Raw genomic sequence first — 26,218 nt, forward strand, 5'->3', positions numbered from 1 at the left:
AAATTAACGAATTAAAATTATTTTAAAATTTAAACTGTGACATAAAACTCAGTACTTCTTGTTATATATACGAATAGTATACAATTTTAAATTAAATTATTAAATCTTATTAAAGTCATCTGAAGAAAAAGTTCATGAAAAATTAAATTATACCATTTGCAGTATGTTTTCTCTTCTCATTAGCCACAACAAGCCCTCAATAAAAAAACAAGTTTATATTGCATATGTCTATCTTTCGTTCTGCTCTCTACTACGCATCTTCTATTTGGGGCCAAGCTGCTAAATCCACCCTTCATCAGCTACAGATTTTTCAAAACAAGACTCTCCGTTAACGTCCCTTGGTATATCAGGAACTCTGTCAAAACCACGACCTTAAAATTCAATATATCAATGACTACATTAGAAACAACGCCATAAACCTCTACCTTTCAGTCAAATACCACCAAAGTCCAACTATCTCCAATCAAAAACACAGTCCTTTTCCACCGGGAAAATACGCTTATCCTGCTAACACCGTGATCATTTAATTCTGTTTCCACTTCTGCTGCTTTTGCAGACTTCGGGTCCACATCTCTAATCCATTTCGAGTTTTTTTCTCTGACATTGCCCCTTCTTTAATATCTTAAATTTTAAATCAGACCTCCTTAGGGAATTTGCTCACCTTAAATGCTATTTTCCTATTCAAGTGATTAATTTTTAATACAGGGTCAGTCCAGAACGTAACGAGACTGAATTTTTTGCGCCAAGGAGCGAAGTTTTCCGGTGGTACGGGTGGTGGAGGCTGTTAGCTACAGAATTTGGTAGAAGTCAGTTGGCCTTGGGCCTTTGCAGCGCACGGATCGCTCGTGAAGCAGACGCACGTTTGAAAGTGGAGTTAGATTTTCAAAATGCAATGGAGTGTCGAGCAGTCATACGCCATAAAATTTCTTTAAAACTAAACAGATCGGCTACTGAGACTCTTGCCATATTACAAGAAACCTGTGGGAAGGATTCTTTGCGCCAAATGTTTAGGTGGCATAAAGTCTTCAAAGACGGTAGAGAGGACGTCGATGACGAACAGCGTGCTGGGAGTTCATCGAATCTCAAACTTCTGACAATGTGGTTAAAATTAAAGCGCTTTTGGATTTTGTTCGTTGGATGAGTGTCCGAATGATTGCGAAGACATGGCCTTACAAAACCGATTCTGCATCAAATCGTCAGGGATGAACTTTGAATGCGGAAAATTTGTTCCAAGCTAGTTCCATGTTTTTCGACCGACGAAGAGAAACAAAACATTTAGGCTATTTCCTATGAATTGTTCGATTGTGTAACAAGTGAACTAATTTTCTGAAGCGAGTGATTACCAGTGACGAAACATGATTTTTTTCAGTATGATACCCAAAACAAAGAGACAGAGTACTGAGTGGAACACTTTTCAATCTCCTCATCAAAAGATGGCTCCAGTGAGCAAATAAAAACTGAAGTCTGCTCATTGCCTTCTTTTACAATAAGAGTTCGTGCCGTCCGAATAGACAGTTAATGCATATTTTTGGAAGGAAGTGCTTCAAATTTTGAGGAATCGAATCGCAGGCATCCGTCCGAAGCTTACAAACAATTGGATTCTGCACCACGATAATGCACTGGTCCACACATCCTTCAAATTGACTCAGTTTCTGGCAAAATACAAGGTCGCAACGCTGCCCCAACCACCGTACAGCCCCGATCTGTCACCACCGGGTTTTGTTTTCCTGTTCCTTCGGTTAAAATCTAACTTAAAAGGTCATCGTTTTGACAATTTGAAGGATTTGCAGAAAAACGTAACACGTGTCCTTGTTGAAACAGTGGGGTGTGTTTAGCACCCCAAGTGTTGTATCGGTTTTAACCAGAAGTATATTTCTGAATAATTGTTCCTGTGAAAAATAAAAATAATGTTTTAACCAGCAAGCTAGTTGGTAATTTTTGTATCACTTCTAACAACAGTCTCAATCACCACATCCCCCCCCAATCACCACATCATTACAGAAATCGTCTCACATACATACATATATATATATATATATATATCATTACAGAGATCATCATATACATATATATATACACACACATACATATATATATATATGTGTAATAATTTTTAAATGCGTAGATGAAGGCATTGGAACTTTTAACAGCTTACGATATTGCGTAGATGGCTGAGAAGACCGTATTGGCTTTAAGTGAGGGCTGAGTGGAAAAGAATGATGACGCATTTAATCACAACGGAGGTTAGGAATCACAATCTTTATTTTTTTACGTATATCGAATCATCATTTTCCAGACAAGATATTTCTTAATTATATTTGAATACAATAAGTTCCATTTTGAAGTACGATGTTATTTTGAACAAGAAAGCGGTAGCAGCATTGATGAAAAGCGTCTTGCCAGCAGCAGATCTTACGAGAAAAAAAGGAAGAGTGTCATAGTACTTCAGAGAAAGAAGGGTTGGAATTGGAAAAGTTTCAGTTCCGAGTTTTAGTTACAATTAATTTGATTGGACAAGAGGTATCTGCATTAAAACGTTGCATAACATAAAAAAATCTGGAACCTGGGAGAAAAGATGAAGCCACCACATTTAGAATGTTAATTTTGAGGTCGCCAATTATTTTTTTTAAACAGCTATCGTGTTTTGTTATATCTTACATATATATGAGGCTAATAGGTGCATCATATCTGTGCACGATTCTATTTATTGGGTATATATCAGTTCAGAAAAAGTTGCTAGGAGACATTCATAAAAATTCTGTATGATTGTTACCCCTATTCTATTTTAAAAATACGTATTATATCAAATCTTAATTCTTGTTATTATTTAAAAGCGGGAAATATTCGAGCATTAATTTATCTGTACTAACTGTAATAGAGCTTTTCTAGATTGTTTTCTTGATTATGGTGTTGATTGTATTAGCATTTGCGTATATAAAAAGATGCGTATATTAAACATGCGTATAATATTTAAAACACACAGACCACTTCATGCTATTCTGACTCATGTTTCATTTTAATGACGCATTTAAATTCACTACGTTAGAATACTAAACTTCACAGACAAACTTTGGGAGTGTCCAACGAACAGAGATCTCACTTTCTTCTCTAGTTTTACTATTACTTTTTATTTATTTATTTATTCCTCTGAGTTGCTGCCTATATCTTCGTCACTCTGCGTCCAAGGATTTGATGGGGGTGTGGTTATTTTTTTCTCATCTTTTGCAAGCAATCTTTATCTACCGCTAGGCAATTTTTTTATTATAGTATTTAATTGTGTCTGTTAGTCTTCGTTCTTCTTAGATTTCTTTCCTCGTTTATTTCATAGCCAGTGAGACACGAGACTATTTCCTCGTCCTTGACGGTAATTATATAAAAGGCATGAATGCAGGCTTTTAACAGATTTATGTTGTTGCTTCCGTTAGGTTTTAACATGTGATGTTATACGATAGATATATTTGTAGATGTTTTCTGTAATTATGGCGCCTTTTTATTTCAGAATTTTTTTTTAATCTGATTTAGCAATGATGCGTATTTTTAGAATGCTGCGCTATAAACAAGTCAATGTGTGTGTAATGCTCAGATGAGCCAACGCTTCAGTTCTAGTCGGGAAACTCCTGATTTTTGATCACATTGCCGACGACACGATTTAAAACGTATTTTTCTCAACTTTTTGTTATAACTAATATTAAGTTTCGTTGCATTTAAACAGCTTCGTTACTTGCATTCCAAAACCTGAGTTTTGGTGTCTGAAATATATTTTTTTTTACGTTTAGTTTTTAAAGAAATCAAGCCGTTTCATTAATTAGACGTCATAGCCCGCTACCTCTATGCGTTTGAGAGAAAATGTGTTTGAAAACGTCGTGTTTCTGTTTTGATTTTTATAATCATCAATAGTGCCTGCAGTTTTTATGGCATTTATTTACTAATTTACGCATGGTAAAATCGAAGCTGTTTTGGATTTATGTTATCGCTAAATGATTTGAATTTCACGTGCTTAGAGAAATCGTTTAAGAATTTGTGAGTTTCTGTTTTAGTTATGTTCGGGAAAAAGTAAAAAATGGGCATATACTTTTAAAAAATCATAAGCTTTCTTTGAATTATTTCATTAAGAAAATGTAATGCGTTTATGATGTGTACACGTGCGTTTATGATGTGTATCACTGCATACACGTTACACATGACTATATGGTTACACATGTTACACGTCATTTGTCGATTCCAATCGATGAATGGGCCAGTGTTCTTATATATATTCATTTTCTAACATTTTCTTTCGATATAGATTCAAAAAAAATTATCGCTAGAAAATTCTTTTGATTTTTGTATTTTGGCACCTTCGTATATGGCAGCAAATGACATCAGTGGCCTGCTTTTATAGAGCGATGAAATGCAAATGGTTTTGAAAAAGGTATAATCTTTGTTCCTTACGGCCATCAACGGCCAAATAAATGAGACTATTAAAACACTAGTGATCCATTACGAATTAAGTTCTTAATCGCTGACTAAGGCTTCATGTGTTTATCTCATGTTTAACATAGTTATGATTGGGTTTTCCTAACTGCACGTGTGAAAGCATCTTATCATCTAAGGCACCGTAGTTGTCCTTGCTTTACCATAAAAATAAGTTTAAAGTATTATTTACACTCTTTTTTAAATTTGTGTCTGAGGAGGGTTTTTAATTTCTTCGTGTGACTTTTAATTCTACCAAGATCCTGTTTTAGAAAAACAAATGTCTGATTTCCTGAACATCTGATCGCAGACCTAATTTAAAATCGCTGCAATAAAGTGGACTTTTAGACTGCGAGAACTTTTATCTCATGATGCCTTTTAATAAAAGCACTCACGAACTAAATATTTATGCCGTTCCCTTAAGAAAAAATTGTAGATGGGAGGAGATTTAATAGCCGAGTTTTTGAAGCCAAAACATTACTCCACCATTAAGTTAAAATTGCTGCATATATATTTAATTTAAAATTTTGAAGACATTCATGTCTCTAAAATTATCTGTGTAAATTTTTGAGAAAAATTTCTTAAAGACATCTTTAATTTTAGTAAAATAAGAGTAGAGAGGTGTAAGTTTCAAGTTCTTGTTTGTAAAAGTGCTCAACTTCAGAGAAACATTTTTCCAGCAGTTGTCAGTTTTTATAAAGTCGCTGAAGTTGAAATCTCATCTTTGTTTTTCATTGGAGGGGGGAATTTAAGTCGAATAATTTTAAATAGCTTTTTTTCTCAGTTTGAAACTTTTTTAATACTCCTTATTTTTTTCACTGAGATATATTAAATACAGCAAGCACTAACTTATTCATTAAAACATTTCTTTTTATGGAAAGAACATTTTAACTCCTTTTATTGAAAGATGTCACGTGACCAACACTTTTACAAGCTGCTTTGTTTCATTCATTCGTTTCATTTCTTAAACTGGAGCCATTAGCCTAAAATGTGTTTTGGAAAACAGTCTGTAGAATCTGATAATGTGCTATCCAGTGGCTCAGTGTGCCTGATAATCTGGCATCCCTTTCATCAGCATTCCTGCATTAAGATGGCCCACCAGTGGACGAGTGGTAAAGTCCCTGAACACTAGTAGGTCCAACCTGAGTTCGATTCCCGGCGAACGGGCTTTACATGCATGAACGTTTTCGTGGCTTTCCTTACATGCAACGTGTATGCGAGCCAGTTTCTTTTATAAAGTCCTTCACAAAAGCATCCCTTCCCTTTGGCAGACAGCCCGCCTAGTGTGCCTGTTTGCATGCGTAGTGCTCTTGAGTAACCTATTTGCCGTATTCTGAATAAACAAACCTGCCTTAAGACTGCCCTAGTAGCGATCAGCAATATTTGGAAAGATTGAGTAGTTGTTTCCTGTCGTTTTGTCATTGTCGTAAAGAAAGAATATTCATATTTAACTGTCGAATTATATTTGTTTACTGTATAACGTAGAATTCTAAAATATCATACACAACTATTAAGTTGACCTGAACTCTAATATATATATATTTGTTTTACATAATTTAAAATGGTTGCCATTTACAGATTACAAAATTCTAAAATGTTGCAATTTGCAGTTAGTCTTTTGTTCAAAACTTAGAGTTTATATAGAATTTGCTTTTTTATCGTTGGATGCTAAAACGTTTTCAATACTTGATAAAAAAAAAGTGGTGATGCGGGAATAAAATAGAAACATGCGATTGTTAACCAAAAGTTGGGTAACGTTAATTCAAAGAATAGTGAGAGAGGATCAGAAACCTATGGCTTAAGGACAGAAAAGACGGTGATTCAACCAAGATCACTTGCCATGAGGCTGGTGAAGTGTTAATCATATTTGTGAAATTCACCTTAAAAGTTAAAAATTATGATATCGAAAAATAAATAAATAAATATTCATATTCTATTGAATTAAACTTTAAGTAAATTTATTTACAGATACGTTTTACATGTTAAATATGCATGCAGTATCGCTGTAAGCAATTTTTTTTCGTTTTTCAGTAAATTCAATTAAAAAAATCTTTTTACTGAGTAATACAATTTTATTCCAATGATATATATAAAAAAAATCTGACATACTTTATAATCCGCTATCTCTTAAGTCCCGAACGTCCCAGATTATGGGATTTTTATTGCATATATTACGACTTTGTTAATATTCTGTTAGTTGATGCGGACTTGATAAACAGTTACTTGATTTTTAGCCTAATTCATTAGATAGTTTGAGTTTGAGTTAACGTATACTGCTTATTTTATCATTTTATGCTTATTAAAATGTGTATTAATATTTAAAAAGTTTTGTCTACCTCATAAGGATTAAAAATATGTCATTTCAGATAGAAAAGGTCGGTACTTTCTAGACTAATAATGTGAAGGAAAATCTTTTATTTGCTTATAAACGGGTACATTTATTAACTGCATTTCCTGGGTTGGTGATTCTCACGATTCGCAGTAAACGCAGTGTAATATTAAATGCCTTCTATTTAAGAGGAGTTTCTCGCCAGAATGTCTCTTGTTGTTGCTCGGTCAAGGTCATTTATAACAAGTTTTGTCTTTGTTTGCTTTACTACTCTACGCTAATGCTCTTTTTTGTTACAAAAATGTACAAGAATGTCGACTGAACATTTTGGCGTAACCTTTACGACGCTTATTGCTTCAAATATAGTGTTGAAGAACTTTGCTCATGCACGGACACAACAGTTGGTTTAGTATGATACTGTTATATACGTACGAGTCCGTAATTGGTTGAATGCACACAGAACCGATGAAAGCAGAGTTTAAAAGATATTAAGGGTTTTTTTTCTCCCAGAACGAGAAATGTGAAAATCAGCTCTGCCTTCGCCGGCATTCGAACTACTGATCTTCCAAGTAACTGTTTTAAAACAATAAAATATTATTATCCTGAAAAAATCGTTTCATCAATTTTATGAGCCCTTTATCTCCAAAAATAACAATAATACATTATTTAACTTGATTTTTATTTAGTACTTATCACAATACGGAAAAATAATTTTATGTATCTCTAACTTTTTAATGATTTTAATAAAAAGGAACTTTAAAATTCAGTCGCGTACTTGCGTAAATCTGTTACACAAAAATTTCAAGCTCCCTTTGCTCTTCTATATTGCCTAATAGTTTGCCTATATTTTCTAGTGCCTCACCCTTGTTCATTTATCTTTACGTTAAAGTCTAATATAATCTTGTAGCCTTCATCTTTTTCGCGCCTTTGCTCAGTTTTTCCTCCAATTTTGATGGAAAGCACCCGGGGAGGGAGAACGGGTCCGAGGGTCTCTGCCCCCCCCCCCCCTCTTGCCTTACCAGAGAGGACTTTCGGTAACCCGCCTATTTAGAGACATCCAAGCCGCACGGACACTATACATTTACAAACATCCATGCCTTCTCCGGTTTCGAACCGGACCCTCGGTACGGCAATTAGCGTCACTAAGCACTCTACCGGTTGGGCGGCTCCCAAACAATGTTGTTAATTATTATGGTTATAGAATGCTAACAATTCTGTCATTATGTTGATCGTTTATGGTATTTCTGATAGCTTATATACTACTTAAATATGCCATGCACTTCAGGAAAACTTTAATGCGTACGTAATGTTTTTTCTAAAATGCCTGACATATTTATTATTATTTCCCTTGAAGTCGAGGCCAATTAAACTCGCGCCTAACAATGGACAGAATTTCATTTTCTTCTTTACTTTCTTAAGTTTATATATTCATCCTTTAAGCAAAAGATTTTTTCATATGAATTTACATTATCTTATTTGTCGCTATTATAAGTGTCTGAATTGATTTTAATATGTCATTCTTTACTCGCATTTGAGTTTTTCCTTGTTGCTGTGATTTTTACTGAATTTATGAAAACATAATATACTTATTACTTAGTTGTGCGTGCAATATTAGATTCGAAAGAACTTTAAATTATGCTTAAATCTTAACTTCTCATTTATTAAATTTATTTTTCAGGTTATTCAGAAGATCATGTCTCAGGTTGTTGAAAAATTGCGGGAAGTTTGCAGATCTAGAGGAGCTAATGGAATTATTGGACTTTCTCGGTAAATATTCAAATGAGATACCTCTAATATTGAGCTAATAGTTGATGGTTTTTAAATTATGATTATTAGTAATTATTTCAGAGATAATAACTGCTATTGAAATAAATACTGATAATGATTTTAAAAGGTTCTACATTTATGGGATGAAACTGAGACTTGAATACTTGACACGAATCATGTGTTACTGAAAAATGTTTTATAAAATGCTCATTATGCCATTTAAAACAAAGGTATTTGAATATGTTTATGCTTTCGTAATACCTGTGATTCCTGCGCTCTCCTTTAAAAGTACAATATGATTATAATGTCAAAAACAAATATGTTATTAAGCACAAAAAAACAACCACTTTTAATATATTATAGTCAAAAGTAGCTAATGTTTTCCTTATAAACAAAGATATTAGCTACATTCTGTATATATATATATATATATAGTTATTACATAACGTGATGAGAAAATTTCTTTTCCGGGAGAGATTCTGTGAATATATACAGTGCATCTAAGAGTATGATTTAATTTAAATACTCTAATTTAATGTAAACACTCTGTTTGATTTAATCTGAATACTCTTAACTTTTTAAACTGTCAGACGAATTATCATCCCATCTTTACCCTTAAGCCGAGAATGTTAAGTAATAACAACAGGGTAAAAGAACAAACTTAAAGCATTTATTGTCATTTCAATTTGGCGTTAACTAAAATGCTAACTAATTAACTGCAACAATTTCCAACCTGAACAGATAACTAATACTCAAAATGATTAGACAACAATGATTCAAATTATACACAAATCAAATTTTAAATTTAAAGCTTAACAACGTGGCTCCGTAATAACTAACATAATTTCAATCAAAAATAACATCAGTCCTCAGCACTGCGCTAAAGGCAAGGAACGGTAGTAGAGTTTCAGCATGGTTGGCTGAGTTGCCAGTTCTTTCTAAGGTTTTCGTTTGTTATTTAAACTTTCTTCATTTACATTTTCTAGAGAAGAAAAAGTCGAATTGAAGAAAAAAATCAACATATAAAATAAAATGCAGTAATGATTTTTGTCAATGATCATGCATAAAGCTATGTATTGCCACTCTGCAAAGAGTAAAATATTTGCTTCAAATTTAATATAAAAACTCGACGATATAAAAGAAGTGTATTGCCCACTTGCAGTGTATTTGTCTTTCGAATTTAATAAACAAAATCAGCGATTTAAAAGGTATGTGTAGCCACAGTCAAATTTAAATAAGTCTATCTTACAGGCGGCAGTGTTTTGTCGTTCAGCAAAGCATAAGATATATAATTTTTCTTTCAATTTTATTCTGCTATTTATTAATAAACTAAGCGATTTAAAATCAATAAATGCAGATTCATTTAAATTATTATTAATTATTAACAAGGCCCGTGAAATTGCCCTAAATGGATTCATTAAAATCATATACGTATGTAAAGAAGAGTGCCTGTTTGTATGTGTGTAACTCATATAAACTAATAGTTTTATTCCGATCCTAATGAAATTTTGCACCTTTGACCTTCAAAACAAGACAAAGATCACTGTCTATATCAGATTCCAAAAAACCGTTCGACAGGGTTCACACTCGGCGTTTATATAGAACGTTGCTCTCAAGTCGCCCATCTTGGGTTCCGATGTGAATATTTCAACATAATTTCGATTTTGAAATCGTGTCACCCATCTTAGGTTTACGTCGCCGTTGTTGCTTTCCCATTCAGTTCTTGCTAAAACTCTTAGATGGCACCATGTTCGTTTACTCTTTAAAACAGTGCAGAACCTTTAAAGCAGAATTTTAGTGCGCTTGATGTCAGTTTTTCGCGAATATTCCGAAAACAGTGAAAGAATCGACCAAAGTGGATGGTGATTTTCCGTAAACGTATTTCCGAAACAAGATGTAACCGCTAACAAAGCAAATATCAGTTCTTAACAGAACTCTTACATGCCACCGTGTTAGTTCCACAGTGTTCTACAGTTTTATTCGAACTTGGTAAAATTATGCATAACCGAAATAAGAGGATAAATAAAATAAATAAGTGGCGAAATAAATAAAATAAAATAATCTTAAACCAAAATAAGAGGAAAATCACTGTCTGCCTGAGATTTCGAAAGAATTACTCCCATCCCCCCCCCCAAAAAAGGAAGCGCCTTCACTCTGCGTAAAGCCAGGCCAATGCTGAGTCCTTCAGCTAGTAAGTAAGTAGTAAGTAGTAAAGTAATTAAGTATAATAAATAACATATAAGAAATAAAATAACATGTTATTTTATTTCTTATTTGTAAGTAATAGTAAGTAGTAAGTAAGAAGTAAAATGTCTATTAAAATAGTAATAAATAACACGTTAATTAAAATAGTAGGAAATAATATGTTAATTAAAATACACCTTATACATCTGATATTAAAAATAATCACAGGAAAAAGATGATATTGCTTTCTTCCAACGTAAATTAAGTCTGGAATGATATGATGTGACTTCCAGTGCATAGATTTTATTATGCGCTTTAAAAAATAAACGTACTTGTTAAGAGAATTTTTTTCAAGTTTTAGAGGAAATTGGTTTCATATACTAATAAAATTTTACTTTAGGACTTTCCGTCTCATGGATGATAACCGCGATAGGAAGCTGCATTTAGACGAAATGAAACTGGGATTGCAAGAATATGGAGCAAGTTTGGACGGTGATGAAGTTGCAGAGCTTTTCAAAGAATTGGATAAAGATGGTAGTGGAACCGTCAGCTTCGAAGAATTTTTGAAGGCCGTACGAGTAAGTAACCGCAAATTGAATAAGAAAAATGCATATCCCGTTTGTCATAGTAGTCTGTTGCTATAAAATTACTCACACTTCAAAACACTCTGCAGTAAGCTTACTAGAAGTAATAAGCTTTTGGTTTTGATAATGAGTTTTTTTTTTTTTTTTTTTTTTTTTTTTTCTTTCATTTTCTTTTTAAACGGGGAGAGAGAGAAGTTTTAAAATAAATGGAAGTTTCATAACGAATAGAAAAAAGATTTCATTAAAACTCGTGTTTTACTTTGTAGTGATTCATATTTATTTTAACAAACAGGATAAAGTTTAATTTTAAACTTTCCTATAAGCCTTCATTTCCCTAATTGTCAATGGCAGAATATTTAAATTTGGTAGCGCGCGTGGACTAATGCAAATTCTACTTGGAAGAGAAAAAGTTTAAATACCGGGTTCCCGAAGGAAAGTTAGAGAGAGTTAGGCTATTTCCGTAGCATCTGTTGCGTGAGCTTATACTCCCGGAGTTATTGTTGGTTTACGTAGCATAACAGCATTTCCTTTGCTACCACCAGGAGTTATCTGAGCCCCTTAGAGAATTTCTACTACTTGTAAACATGTTCGAATCTTTAGTTTAGTTCTGTGATTTCAGTTATCGCCCAAACGTAGTGTATTAGCGTCGAGTTGACGCATTGTAAATTTTAAAGAGTTTAATAAAAGGTACTTTAAACCCATCTCCTGTACAGTTACTACAAGTACAATTATCACTCAGAAGACAAGCAAGTAGACCCTACAACATTTTTCTTCTCAATGAAGAATGAAAACATAGTACTCTGAATTACTATCTTCGAAATGCTAACTAACAACGTAATTACTATCAACTGTTTCACTGTATTAAACACAGGATCGGATTATGCCCTGGTGCCTGTTCCATGTGTCCTGCTCATCTAAGTCATTTAAAAATGCAGATAAACTCAAAATATAATCTGAGAAAAATCATAAGTGGTTTTAAAAGTTTGGCTGATTTTTAACTACTAATATTATTCCTTTTTCTTATCTCCTAGCGGGTAGCCCTTTTTTAGGCTTTTTTCAGCCCTTTTGCAGGCTCAGAGTAGCTCTTTTCAGTGAAAAACTTTTACTTCATTACTTCTAAAAAACCAAATTTACGTACCCTCATTATCATGCAACTTACGTTTTGAAAGCTAGAAATATAGCAGAATCACAGGTTTATATTCCTTCCCCAGTTATTTTGAAAATTTTCACGTTGCTGCAAAGAGGTAGAGGTACATGCATTGTAGAGTCATTACAAGTTTCGAAATGCGGTATCTTAAAATATTAATCCTGCCCTTGCCGGGAACCAAATAGGATCTGTATATTACTCAACTGATATGCTGACCAATACTCTACTGAGCACATGGGAAGAATACCTTTAATTTCACACATTCGCCCCATCTAAATGAAGGCTGGGGGAAGAAGTAATCCTAAATTATCAATTTGAGGTAGTGATAATATATCGTCCTCAATTTTTAGCTTGTGTATAGAAACACTGAGAATAAAGGAAACGGAAATCTTGAAAAATTCACTGTGTCCTCATCAGAAATTGACCTTGGTTCTTCAAATTGCCAGATTCTTACCGAATGATCACATCACCAGAACATAAGGAGAAAATATGTTTAATTATAGTGTGTTGTTTGAGATGAAAGGAGGGAAGAATTTTGGGTTAGAGTCATTATTCAATTTTTCTCGTAAAGCGATCTTTCAGCTTTGTAGTTGGGCGTGGTGCCAAGTAGAAGAGCTGATGAAAAGAACAAGAACAAAGAACAGTAGGAGAACATATTAAAGAAATAATAAAATCTTAACTTCTCTTGTTTCTAGTCTTGAAGTCTTTCTTTTCTAGTATTCTAGTGTTAAAAGTTTCGTAACTTGCTTAATAAGGGTTATTTTATTAGCTACAATTTAGAAATGAGATTTTCGGATACATGTTAAAAAATAACCTTTTACGCCTAAAGGCGCATTATGAAACATTTTTTTGCAAATTAACATGTTGATTACGAAAAAGAAGAAAAATTAACAAACTTGCCATAATGTTAGTAAAACTCGCAATGCACTTTACTGAAGTTGCAATTCACATCTTGCAACATAATTTTGTTACAAATTTAGGCTTTATTTCTGACTCGTGGTATAACGTATATGTACACGCTATAGCGTTAGGAAACCATGTGTTATATGCACGCATCTTTTATATACTAGTGATAAAAAACCTTAAACAAATTACAAAATATTTTTTAAGATATAGGTTATTTTTATTTCTAAATTGTTCATTTCCCCACACTTATAAGCAATGTAATTTTGTAATGTATAAGTTAAGTGAGGGGTTCTAGATTAGTAACAACTTCTTGTTTTGCCGGAAGAAGTTTCCTTTTTGGAAAGCGAAAATAGTAACACCTGAAATTGCTTTCTCGGCATTAATCATTATAAATGTAAAAATAGCAAAAATTGCGTTGAGGCACTTTCTAACTGGTGTACAGTTACAGTAAACACGTGGATCGATATAGGGGGAAAAATTCCCCAAATTATCCCTAAAGAAGTACCTATTAATAAGAAAGCGGACAATATTGTGATTTATTCAATGCTCTTGCGTTGCTATCTAGAAAATGCTCATTGCATCAGTAACAATAGACAGTTTATTGCAGATTTTAACAACTTAAGTTGATTAGTTTTTATTCTAATTGGTTTTATAAATAAACAGTACATTAATTCTCTACAGATTTACATTCTTTACACACTTGTCATAAGTCGAAAGTAAATCTGATATTACCTGTCAAATGAGTAATTGATTATATTATTTAGGGAGGCCAATTAAAATGAGATGAAATGTCGAATAGTTATTCAAATCTTTTTTTACCATTTAAAAATATGAGATATATTTCTATGCGAACACTACATAAGAAAACAAAAAAATGAAACGGTTTTTTTTTTTTTTTTTTTTTTTTTTTTTTTTTTTTTGATGTCTACTTTGATTTCTAAACACCGGAGAGAGGGCAAATAAAAACCTCGCTCTTTAAACTGTAATCCACTTTTAAGACTATTAGTATTAGAAAGTTTACTTTTTATTCTTATTTCTTTAATAATTCTTGTTTTAAAGCTTGTTGCCATAAGTCCGGATCGAAACATTTAAAATCAATGTCAAATTATCTTCGATTTAGATATATTCCTATAGTTTGACACTCTGTGATTCAGTGGATAATGTAATATAAAGATTAGCAACTTTTCAAGCCATTTGTAGCTTAAAATTCATAATAATATTGTTATGAAATGTGCAGCCGCGGTAAGATAGCTTCCCCGTAAAGCAGGTTTAAGGTTGCCAGGAAATAGCAAGGGAAGGCAGGGTTTTCATATTTGGTGAGAAATCGACTATTTGGCGACAAAATTGGCAATATACCATAGCAGGATGGAGAACCTTCAGAAACGAATTCTTACTGGTTTGGACCAGAATGTTCTCGAACACAAGCCAAAAGTTATAAACCCTACTGGTACGTACAGAGTTAGTTAAGAGTCCATCGAGTTGATAGTCAGTGAGTGCCGAGTTGGTCATCCAATGCACCGAAAGAGTCTCTTAGTGTATCGCGAGTTAGTGCATCGTCGAGTTTCATTTTAGAGTGTGTTAAGCTCCAGGGACGATTAAAGCAAAGAGTCGGGAGCTGTACTCTAGTGTATGGTCGAGTGCATCGCGAGTTTTAGCGTGAAGAGCCTCGAGAGTATGTGGAGTTCCGAGAACGACTGAACAGAATCGGGAGCTGTACTCTGGTGCTTTGCAGTGAAGCTATCTCCACCATTATAGCCTGATAGTCTGAAGGCTGTGTCGCTGATCATTTCAGCATGTTTATAGTAGTTCTTCGACGACTGTAAACGTGTTATTGGAGCTGTTTTGAATAAGTGTTTTGATACTTCATCAAGTGCTTTTGTCGTTATTCACTCCAAATCCACGAACCCGTATCGTAAGGTACTTGAAGAAAAATAAGTAACAATATATTTGATAATTTTCTTAAACTTCGCTGCTTTCGACCTTCCCTCCAACGAGATTTATGTACAAATCAGCGGTCATAAGTTAGAATTCATGTGTAAAATTTAAAAAGTGTATGATGAACACAAAGGAAACGGAGAATCATCCGATTCCAAAAGCGAAGATAGAGTAGATGAAAAAATCTGAAAGTCACTTTTTAGAGATTATTAGCCTTTCCTGATGCTCGAAACGTGAAAAATGAATTGTGCCATCGCTGGAATTTGAACCCCGATGATGTGCTTATAATTCGCCCATTTTTATTTCGATTGCCACTCTACAGATTATGCAACGGTTCTTCCACTTGCGAGTTAGCTGGTGCTATCCACTAACACCACTAGCACAAGTGGAAAGATAATAATTCTTCAAAGCAGTATATTCTCCTCCGCTCATAGAGCTACTGGGGAGAGCCAGCTCGAAAAAGTATAAGTGTTAACGAATCCAACTTATTTTAGTTGTGTGGCAAAATGTGAAGCTTAGAAATTCGGGAGTTAAGAAAAGCAAAACTCAACAGCTGGGATTCGAGCCATTGCTCTTTCACTTGCTAGCTGGACTTGCTAAACGTTTTAAGGTATGCAGAAGGATATACGAACATTCTGTATATTCGTTCCCGCTTAAAAGGTTACTACAAACGTAAAATTTTAGTACACCAAATCCAGTTAATGACGAACTATCGTCTACCTCATTTTAGTTCAGACACCACTATCTATATTGTCATAATTTTCCAAGTAAAAAACATAAATAATCAACCGTACCCTCGCCGGGATTCGAACCGAGTTTCCTTTTGCTTGCTGGGCGTGCTAACCACTTAATACGACCCAGATGGATGCGATAATTCTTACAACCTCTTTTAAAGCCTTCCTCTAAAGTAATAATCATCAGCATTATAAGGGCACAGTTCCGATCTTCCTAGCCGGCACAAGCAGACCGTATGATCAAAAAGTGGGACTGGCCCGAAAAAACAAGCATAAGAAAAAACATATAAAGTCCGAAATCTAAGTCTCAGTGCCGAATTCCAATTCTATCTTTGTTCGTATTTAAAATCTTCATTATTGTCTCTGCAAAATCTTTCAAATTTGAAGAGTTCCTTTTAAAATCGTCCTTAAAATTCTTTTTATATTTCTCTCTTGCACTCCGGGTAAGCGTACATTCAACGACGAAGTGCCTGGTGTCCCCAAACTTATCACATATTAAGCATTTATCATTATTCTGTAGATGAAACCGATTAAAGTAAGCCTGGAAACGCCCAAGATTAATCAGTATCTGATTTATATCAACATTATTTATAATATCCATCCTCTTGTTTAACTTTTTATTTTCATTAACTCTTTTTATCTTATTAGAGACTCCCAGCAAATATTCCATTCTGTAAAAATCCAGTTTTCCATTTCAGCAATGGTCTTTTTTCTTGAATCTTGGATATCAAAATTATCGGTCCCATCCCCAAGTGCCGCCATTTAGTAAGTGAGTCCGCCATTCGCCGGCAGTTCCACTGTATTGTAATTTAAAAATATGTTTTCATTCAGCTTTTTTCAACAAGTCTTTTATTTCATTAATCAGTTGATTTTTATGATCTGGTTGCATCAGTAATAATATACTTTTATCATGCTTCATTATCAATACAGGGGATCAGCATTTTGATATTTTTCTTGTGACACCTTTTTATACTCAAGAAAGAAATGCAAAACAAGTTTCGAAGCTACAAACGGAAATTCAGTAAACTTTTGCCAAACCTTGACTTGCGGAACACAGTTTTGCGTATACGCGTTATCTTAATTGTTCTATTTAATTTGTTCAATGCGGAAATTTCAACTATAAGCAGAATACACTGCCGCGTTATGACAGTCCTTTTTAATTACTGGCTTGAAAATTAATTCATTAAAGAAATCAAACATTGCTTAGAATAGCCAAAAACTGAGCATTAAAATTCTTTTAGTATTCGAAAATGTTCCAGGACCGAGTGCTGAAGCCCTCATAACAATGCAGCCAAATGTAGAGGTTTTATTCCTTAAACCAAATAACTATTTCTTTAACCCATTGGAATCATGGAGGACTCATAAAAATATTCAAAGTCTACTATGTCAGGCGTGTTTACTTACTGGAAGCTATTCGACATAAGACGCTGCATAGAAATGATTAAACTCGCAACAAGCATTAATTGTTGATACATTAATTGTAAGTATTAATTATTGATGAACAAATGAATTCGTTAACAATTAATGCTCTCTAACATCAGTTGTGATCTGAATTCGTTAACAATTAATGCTGTCTGGCGTCTGTTGTGGCATCAGTTGTCAAGAATTTTAATTTGATCAATTGAAAAAGGGATTTCTGTCGATTGAAAATGAAGCCAAGGCAATCGTACAAAGTGCAGAAGCAGTAAGAGGCGAGAGATTTTAATATACGGAAGAAGGCGAAATCAAAGAATTAGTCGAGGATGACATTCGTGAAATGACAAATGAAGAATTGGATGATTTAGCAGACGATGAAAGCATCGAAAGTGAAGAAGATAAAGCGCCTTTAACTTACAAAAAAATTAAACGAATTGTTGATAAAAGGCACAAGGACTGTCTTAGTTTGCAATGAAGATTGACACAAATGAGAGAAGAGGAGGGTATTTTATGAAATGTACTGAATTTTTTTGCACTTCTTACCGCGAAGAATTAATTGCGTCAGATATTGTCTCAAGCAGAAATTACCAGCTACTTAAAATACATCATGTACCTACTTATTAAACAGTAACAGAAATCCTTTCAATTAACATTTGTTTATTTTCGCCTTTTAATTACGATAATTAGCTTTGTATAAATTATACATACTTTCTCTTAATCTAATCTGTTTCTATACCTAACTTGTTGATTTCAAAGTAAATTTACTTTGCGGAATGCGATTTTTTCGTTCGCGCATTGCGTTAATGACGTAACCCCGCTTTCGACAAGGGTTTGCTGTATTATTTTTTAATAGTAATTTTTTTTCTTTGAGGTAATATATTGACCTGAAGGTCTCAGCAAATTGGAGTTTTTATTTATTTATTTTGATTTTTTTAGTTTTTTAAGCTATTTTGAATTGCAATATGAACTTTTTATTTCTTGATGTTGTAAATATATGTGCATATTTTAGTAATAATTAAATAACATTCATTCTAAATTTTATGGCTCTTCAGCCTCCTCTTTCCCAAGAGAGATTAGATGTCATAGAAAAAGCCTTCGCAAAGATGGACAAGACAGGAGACGGAAGTGTGACTCTTGAAGACTTAAAAGGCGTATACAATGCCAAAGAACATCCAGATGTTGCCGCGGGCAAAAAGAGCGAAGACGAAGTACTACTGGAATTCCTTCAAAGTTTTGACACGCCCAACAAGGGAGACGGAACGGTAAGAAAACATTTGCTGTTGTAAATGGCGGGAAGTCGACCATTATTTATTCTTCCGATTCACAACAGCCCGCCCTTGACTTGGGAGCTGTGTATGTAATAACCGGATGTAATGTACTCGTATGTATATTGCCTAGCTTGTAGCTTATGTTACATTGCTTGAATATTCCAGAGTAAAAGGTATTCGAATTTTTTTTTTTTTTTTTTTTTTTTTTTTTTTTTTTTTTTTACTGTGAGGTGGGTAGTGTCATTGTTGTCTTACGCCTCAAGGATTCCATATCCTTAGCAAAAGAATAAATCATTTAAAGTTTTGATGCATTCAGTCCAGAAATGTACGGTAACTACTATAACCATTCTAATTCTTTGTAAGATGATTGGATAATTGTACCAAGTGAAACATTTTCATGAGTTCAGAGAGACAAAAAGGACTTAGAAATGCATGGCTTAATCTTTGAAACAAGCATATGACTACGGCAAGATCAGCCAGGTGGCTTTTGTACGTTTATAGAACGTTCGAGCTGCACTCAAAGTCGAATCTGCTAGTGGTAGAGCACACCTTGGAAATGCGATGGGAGTCGCTGTCCAACCGACAACAGCTCCCTCTTTTATTTCACGCGCACGGAATCTTATCTCGTGCTTTCAGTAGCAGTTCAAAACTAAGTCTTCCACGGCATCAGCGCCGAGAGATGAGCCTTTATGGGCATCGAGAGGCTTTGCTGCATGGAACATAGATGTAAAAAAACAATTTTTCATTTTTTTATTACGTCTCTGTAGAGCGCAGCAACGATATGGAGGCCGAGCTACTCGCAGACGTTCTGAGGGAGTTTTCGATTGCCAACCTAGCTTTAAGAAGACGAGGAGGCCCTAGAGAAACGAACTAATATGCATGGTCCGCAGGACGGTAGCACACTCCTGCATCATGAAAGAACTTCGCGACAGAGTATGCTTGAAATCGGCCCACAGATGGAAATATGAAATAGTAAGCATTCAAAAACAATATGCAGAATTTATTAAATTTTTCGCTTGCCTAAGAATATAGATGTTGTGTACTTAAATGAAGTCCCAATACTAATACTAGTTCCTTCTTTCGGAAATACAAGTATGATTGAAAAGTCGCCCAAACAGATTTTTAAATGTTTGTTTTGTTGTATGCAATATAGTCACCTTATATTTTTTAAGCGGCTGTAATGATGAATTGTGATTCATTATATTACGTGTATTCAACAAGATCATGAATTGTTATAAATTGAATAGCTGATATGAATAGGCAGCGATAAATGTTATTATTATCTCGAATTTTGCGATATTCTAGACCTGACACTGTTTCACTTTAGCCAGTGCGTCCTGTGGCTGCAATGATTTACGCTAAGAAGATTGTCTTCAACACGTGACAGAACACCAGGTTTTTAGGTCCTTCACCTGACTAATCTTATCTTTACTGTTGTAGAATATCTCCATGTTTGATAAAGGTTGTTGTTTTGAACAGATTTACTATGTTCAGTGTAATGTTATACTTATAGGGCAACCGTAATTTTGTGTCTAATTATGAAGCTTAAAAATGTGCAACTAGCTAAAATGTATTGATAAATCAATTTTCTGTGTTAATAAAGCAACTGTTCATTGAAACAGGTTGCTGTAACCTATACAAATAAGAAATATCTTATATCCCTATTTACTGGATGTTTATGTCAAAAATTCATGATTATATTAGTTTGTTTGTTTGTAAATCGTCCAAAATGTCTTAATAATATAACTATTAACGTTATGTTATGTTATATTTAAATCTCATTAAGATCTTATTTCCACTGTGAGTGAAAACATTTTGACTTTCTTAGGGTTGTCATTAAAAGTTTTTGCGCTGCAGTAAAGTCTTCAAACATCTTTCCTTTCTGCTTGTGAGAGCGTTCTGCCATTTATACTACTAATAAAGTTTGTAAAACATTTTACTTGTTGATTAGCTTACCATTTATTGAAAGAAGCACGTCTTTTTTTTTTTTTTTTTTTTTTTTTTTTTTTTTACTGCGGAATTAAAACAGTATGCATCGCCAGGTCACTGTACGATTTTAATCCTTAACAGGTCTCCTGCTAAAAGCTTTTTTACTTTTGTTAATGAATTTTGAAATAGCATCAGAAGCATAATATTGAAAGTTAATCACTAAATGCGATCACAATATTTACTCATTTAAAATAAAGTTGTTGATACTATTGTTGTAAAACTGGAGTTTCTTAAATCAGTTCCAAATACTGGTCGATCTCATTAAATGTTCTGAAATATATTAAATGTTCTGATCTCATTAAATGTTAAAAAATGTTGCGTTTGGTCGAAACAAATGAAAAGTCGTTAGATTTTTGCCTGAATTATAAGATGCGTTAAGGTAAAATTACCCAGCCAAGTTCTTTGATTTTCTGGTGCAAATCTTGCGATTTCGAGAAGAAGGGGCCATGCATTATTATAAAACAATATTTGATTTATTGAATTAAACAAAACTCAATGCGATTATCTATCTAAAGAGAAGGATGTCTTTTTGGAAGACTAAAGTTCGTTAAAGTTTGAAAATTACTGGTTCATATTCACGCATGGAAGTTCTACTGTCTTGTATTCACATCATGAATGCTAAAAACATTATATATCCTGCATTATACATAGGTTAAACCATAAAAATACTTATGCATTCAGCCCATTCTTTGGGATTTGACCCTAGGTCGAAGTACTAGTATTCAGCCATCTTAACCAGCTAGTCACCTGTGATGTGAAGCATCACAAGATGCTGAACTGACATGCAAATATAAATTGAAGAATTTTTCCCCCCTCACTGGACAGAAACTTCATGGAGATTTCAACAATTTATATCCTTCTTATTTTGCTTTTCATACTCCACAGAAACTTTTGAATAAAAAATACGAATATCAATTAAATAACGATTACATTGGCATGAATGGGAAACAGTTCTTCTTCTGAGAAAGAAACTGAGAAAGAAAGAATCTTCACTGAGAAAGAAATACTTTATAGCAGCGGTTCTCAACCTTTTGACTAACGCCTAACATCTAAACAAAAATTTAAAAACTTTAGTACCATAACTACATTTTAAAATGATTATTTTTCAAATTCTCACTAGAAATATTTCCCATTTTCCCATTTGCACAATTTATTGGCTATTTGTATTAAATCTGCACACATAAAAATGTTAGATTAAAATTGGTTACCATTTTAAGTATCAAAATTTAAGTTACAATACTTAAATTCTAAATTTAGTATGAAATTTGGGTCTTTATAAGAGGGGGCAATTTCTTTTTGTCTGGCCTTATTTGACTTGACTTTAAACGTAAATTAGGATACACTTTAATTTTTGTTCCTTATTTATTTTTCAAACATAACATGGAAGAAAATCCTTGTTCGCACAAATAGGTTGTGCAAAAGGGCAATAAATATTTAATAGCTTTATTTGAGACGGCCTTAATTTTTTTTCCCCCGTTTCAGTCAAAAGTTAACCGGTGTGTTATTTTTGAAATCGCACACAAAGTTAGAGTTCGATCACAGGAAATTTCTATCAACTGTTTTTTTTCCTTCACGAGAGTTTTGAATTTTAAATTTGTTTCTTTGCATACCACCTATTTTTCTCTTGCGTACCACCAGTGGTACGCGTAGCACCGGTTGAGAACCGCTGCTTTAGAGTATTTCTGTTACAGCATCGAAAGACGAATCAAAAATATTGATAGCTGGTCGCTTCAAATTTTACAAGTATTGGGATACTTCAGTGACTTACAAGTATTGGAATACTTCAGTGAATTTTCCTTTCAGTTGCTATAAGTTTTACTTTTTGTCAGATTAATTTTTCTGGATACATATCGATTAGGAAACAACAAGGATCTAAAAATAAGTATGTTTCAGTTTATAAATCTGATTTTACTTCTACAGGAAAGCAGTTGGAGTAATGAAACAAAGCTCTATTCTGCCATCGACAATTATACTTTCGGGAGAAAAAAATGCAAAATAGCGTTTTAGAATGTTGGAAAAGTTTTATTTCAAAAATAAACAAAGCTTTTATTTCATTCAATATATGTCACTAAGATCTTAGACGTCCATTGAGAGGAGCGTCAAGAGCTTTGACTAAGCCACTGCGATCCCATCATAATCAAAAGCCATAATCAGCACTTTAAAGTGCATAAATATTCTGAGTTACAACGCTTGATAGCCGCTCATTTGAGTGGAAGCAAAACTTTAACTGATTCTTACTTGACTGCATGTATGATCTCATCAATGTTGAATTAAATGAAAAGTCTTCGTAAATAAAATATGAATATTTAGAATCCTCATTTGAATATATTTAACATACATTCACTCGATTTTGGCATTAATCGGTTATCAAATCATGAAGTGCTCGCTTTCCAAGAATTTTACTTGTCTTTAAATCATTAGTAAAAATGTACTGAAAGACTGATGTTAGAATATCCCTATTCCAACAATTCTTTTCAATCTTAAATCGTGATTTGAAACAGTGCTATCATTTCTCTTTGACATGTTATTTCTTCTTCCTTTGAATTCCAGTTCGAGGTGTTTTGTTATGCACGGTTACCGAATATTTCTTCAGCCGACTTTCAGTTAAATGGGCAATGAAATCTAATAAAACCACAAATCACACAGTAGTAATATCAGTAATTGGATGAATTGCTGCTGCTATGCCTTTGTGAAAAACTTCAGGCTGTGCGTTAAGCGTTAATGAGAATATATAGAGAAAAAAAGGAGGAATAAGATCGTTTTTGCTCCTGAGTATGTTAAGTAGACTGTACATTTCTTAGTTAAAATTTCATTTTTATTTTCATATGGGTATAACTATAATGAATGAACTTCCATTCATATCACGTTGTCTTTGCTTCTAATACCTTTAGTGCTCAAAGTTCTGAAACTAATTCTTCTGTTGAATAAAACCGTTCAGACGAGCTTAACTGAGGAAAAACAAATTTATGCGGGTTCATCGTCATTAATAAGAGAATTTCTCATTTTCTTTCTAGGTCTCTAAGCAAGAGTTTATTGATTATTATGCGGGTGTCAGCGCATCTATTGACTTGGACGAATACTTTGTCACCATGATGGAAAAGGCGTGGCAACTCTAAGTTCCTGTTTGTGTCATTTACGTCAGAAAGCTCTTTGTGTAGAACTTCTATTTGAAAATAATGTTCATTTTTGTCGTATATTATGTATTAATTACAAATTAGTTGAATTAGTATAAATTATTTTTTATCTCTAAGCTGAAAAATGAGATTATGGATTTTCGTGTGTATAATCCATGTTTTCGTTAAGCTGAGCATCTGGAAAAGGTTAAATCTGCAATTGCTGTCCAGAAACATTAACATCAATCTGTTATCTGGAGCTTGTTAAAATTCTGCATAATGTAGTTTACGCTTAAGCTTCGCATTTTAATGCTTTATTCTTAAACATTCCTGTCTTTATATACTTCTCAGTATTAGCCTGTCTTCACGTACTTCTCAGTATTAGTCAAGAGCTTCTTTCTTAGCCATTGGTAAAATAATGGCCTTAATTATACTTAACTGTAATTATTTATGCCATTCAGTGTTATTTTTTATATTTATCACGTTTTTAAAGGAAAAAATGTTTTGTTAACAGAAAAATGTTTTTTTTTTTTAAACAGAAAAATATTTTGTTTTTTTCCTTTCTCCTTCAAAAAAAAGTATTACAATACGAATATCTGTCATAGAAGAAATATATATTTTTCTAAATAGTATTTTCTATTTCATTAAGTAAATGTTACTAAATCCTTTCCGAGAAGAACTTGGTAAAGAATTTGTTATTTTTAACACTTTTTGCATATTGTTGTTGGCATTCTTTGATTTGATAATTTAGTTTTTAATCGGAATAAATTATGTTGTAATACTTGATTTGTATAGCATCACTGCTATTAAAATAGTTTAATTAAAAAAGGGTAAAATAAAATATTAAATTTTTGGTCTACTTAATAGTGTTTGCATAATTTGTGTAGTTCTATTTGATGATCAATGTGGCCTTGTACCGAAAAGTGGGGTTTTTTTTTTTTTTTTTTTTTTTTTTTTCCATCTGAAATAAATTATTTATTTTATTTCCATTGTTTTTGTTTGTACAATTCATATTATACGTAGAAGAATCAAAAATCAATCACAATATTTTTTGCTAACAGTATATGCTCCCAAAAAATTTAAAAAGAATCATTATTACCATAAACCTCATCGCAATTAAATGTTTTCAAAATATCTGGTTTCTTGAAGAAACAATCTCTTTTGACTAACTGGGCAATGAGTTTCTTATGCCTTTCTAAGAGGTCAACTCATGAAACACACTAAACCCATACGCAAGCTTCTACAGTAATTGCCTCATCACTCACCGGCGTATGTTTGCTCAATTTCACTATGGAGAATTCGTATAACTGCTTGCTCGTTCCTTTTGTGCATATTTCCAAATGAAGTGACTGCCTTGGCTATATTTGTTGTAATTCAACTTGCTTGCTAAGTTTAACTATGACTTATGGCCAATGCCTCTTAATAAAATTACATATGTTAGAAATTTTCTATCGATTATGTACTATTAAACGCTGAGGAAGATCTTTTGTAATTAATATGATTCTACCAAATCATCCTAAGTTTTCGAAACACTGTTTAATTCTTTACAATTCTGCAAAACCTTTTGTGTTTTTTTATAACTAGTATATTCCAGGATATTCAGAAATTGATATTTTTCAAGTTGTTCAAGTAATGCATTTAAATTTGTAGCCTTTTTATAAAGGTTTGTCAACAGATAATCCAGCTGTCTCTTCAACAGTGAAGAAAAAAGACCAACTATTTATTTTCTTTCAAAGCTCTTGTAGTCCATTTGAGTATTCTTTTGCTATATGGCAGTTTACCGAATATTGACTGTGTGTAACCCTAATAATCACCATTCTACTCTATTATTTTTTAATGCAGCTTTCCCCTTCAGGACTGAATTTCTCTTGACATGATATTCCTTCCATATCGATTTTTGTAGCCTTTAAATATTAAATACCATTTTAATCGATTTATATTAATCGATTTGAGATCTGCCATTTCTACTGCACATAACTGTCATTATAGTCATTTCAATAAATATCAACCTTATAAGCAATGTTTTCCATGATTACTCTGCCAAATTATAATTGAGATTTTTAATAAATGCGTTTAAAAGAAGTTTACTGCAGTAAAACTGCGATTCATTTAACGGTACTTTAAATTTGAATTCAATCAAACTAATGGGAAATTAAGTTTTTTTATTATAGATTAGATGGGAATGATATTTGATTATAGTTCCATAAGTTCGTGTAAATGAAAAAAGCTTTGGACACATACTGCCCAAAGCTTGGAAAAAAGCTTTGGGCACACACATTTTCATAAGTTCCGTGTAAATGAAAAAAGCTTTGGGCTCACACTGCCATGATCGCATTATGCAGTACTAAATCGAAATAGATTTTAAGCATATTTTCCAGTATTTCTATGTATACT

General features: G+C 33.1%; 1 protein-coding gene across 1 annotated transcript in view; it reads left to right on the top strand.

Moving 5' to 3' along the window:
- Positions 1-24,688, top strand: part of LOC118199372 (calcyphosin-like protein) — a 42,637-nt gene extending 17,949 nt beyond the window's left edge. Inside the window, exons 2-5 of the mRNA XM_035371214.2 lie at positions 8,460-8,548; positions 11,133-11,310; positions 18,507-18,716; positions 23,726-24,688. Of these exons, the coding sequence (XP_035227105.1) occupies positions 8,475-8,548; positions 11,133-11,310; positions 18,507-18,716; positions 23,726-23,827 (564 nt within the window). The 5' untranslated portion in view covers positions 8,460-8,474 and the 3' untranslated portion in view covers positions 23,828-24,688. The remainder of the gene's footprint in view (positions 1-8,459; positions 8,549-11,132; positions 11,311-18,506; positions 18,717-23,725) is intronic.
- Positions 24,689-26,218: the final 1,530 nt, after the last annotated feature.

This window comes from Stegodyphus dumicola, chromosome 3, assembly GCF_044657685.1.
Source record: "Stegodyphus dumicola isolate Sdum_Otavi_A_Nest chromosome 3, ASM4465768v1".
NCBI lineage: Eukaryota > Metazoa > Arthropoda > Arachnida > Araneae > Eresidae > Stegodyphus > Stegodyphus dumicola.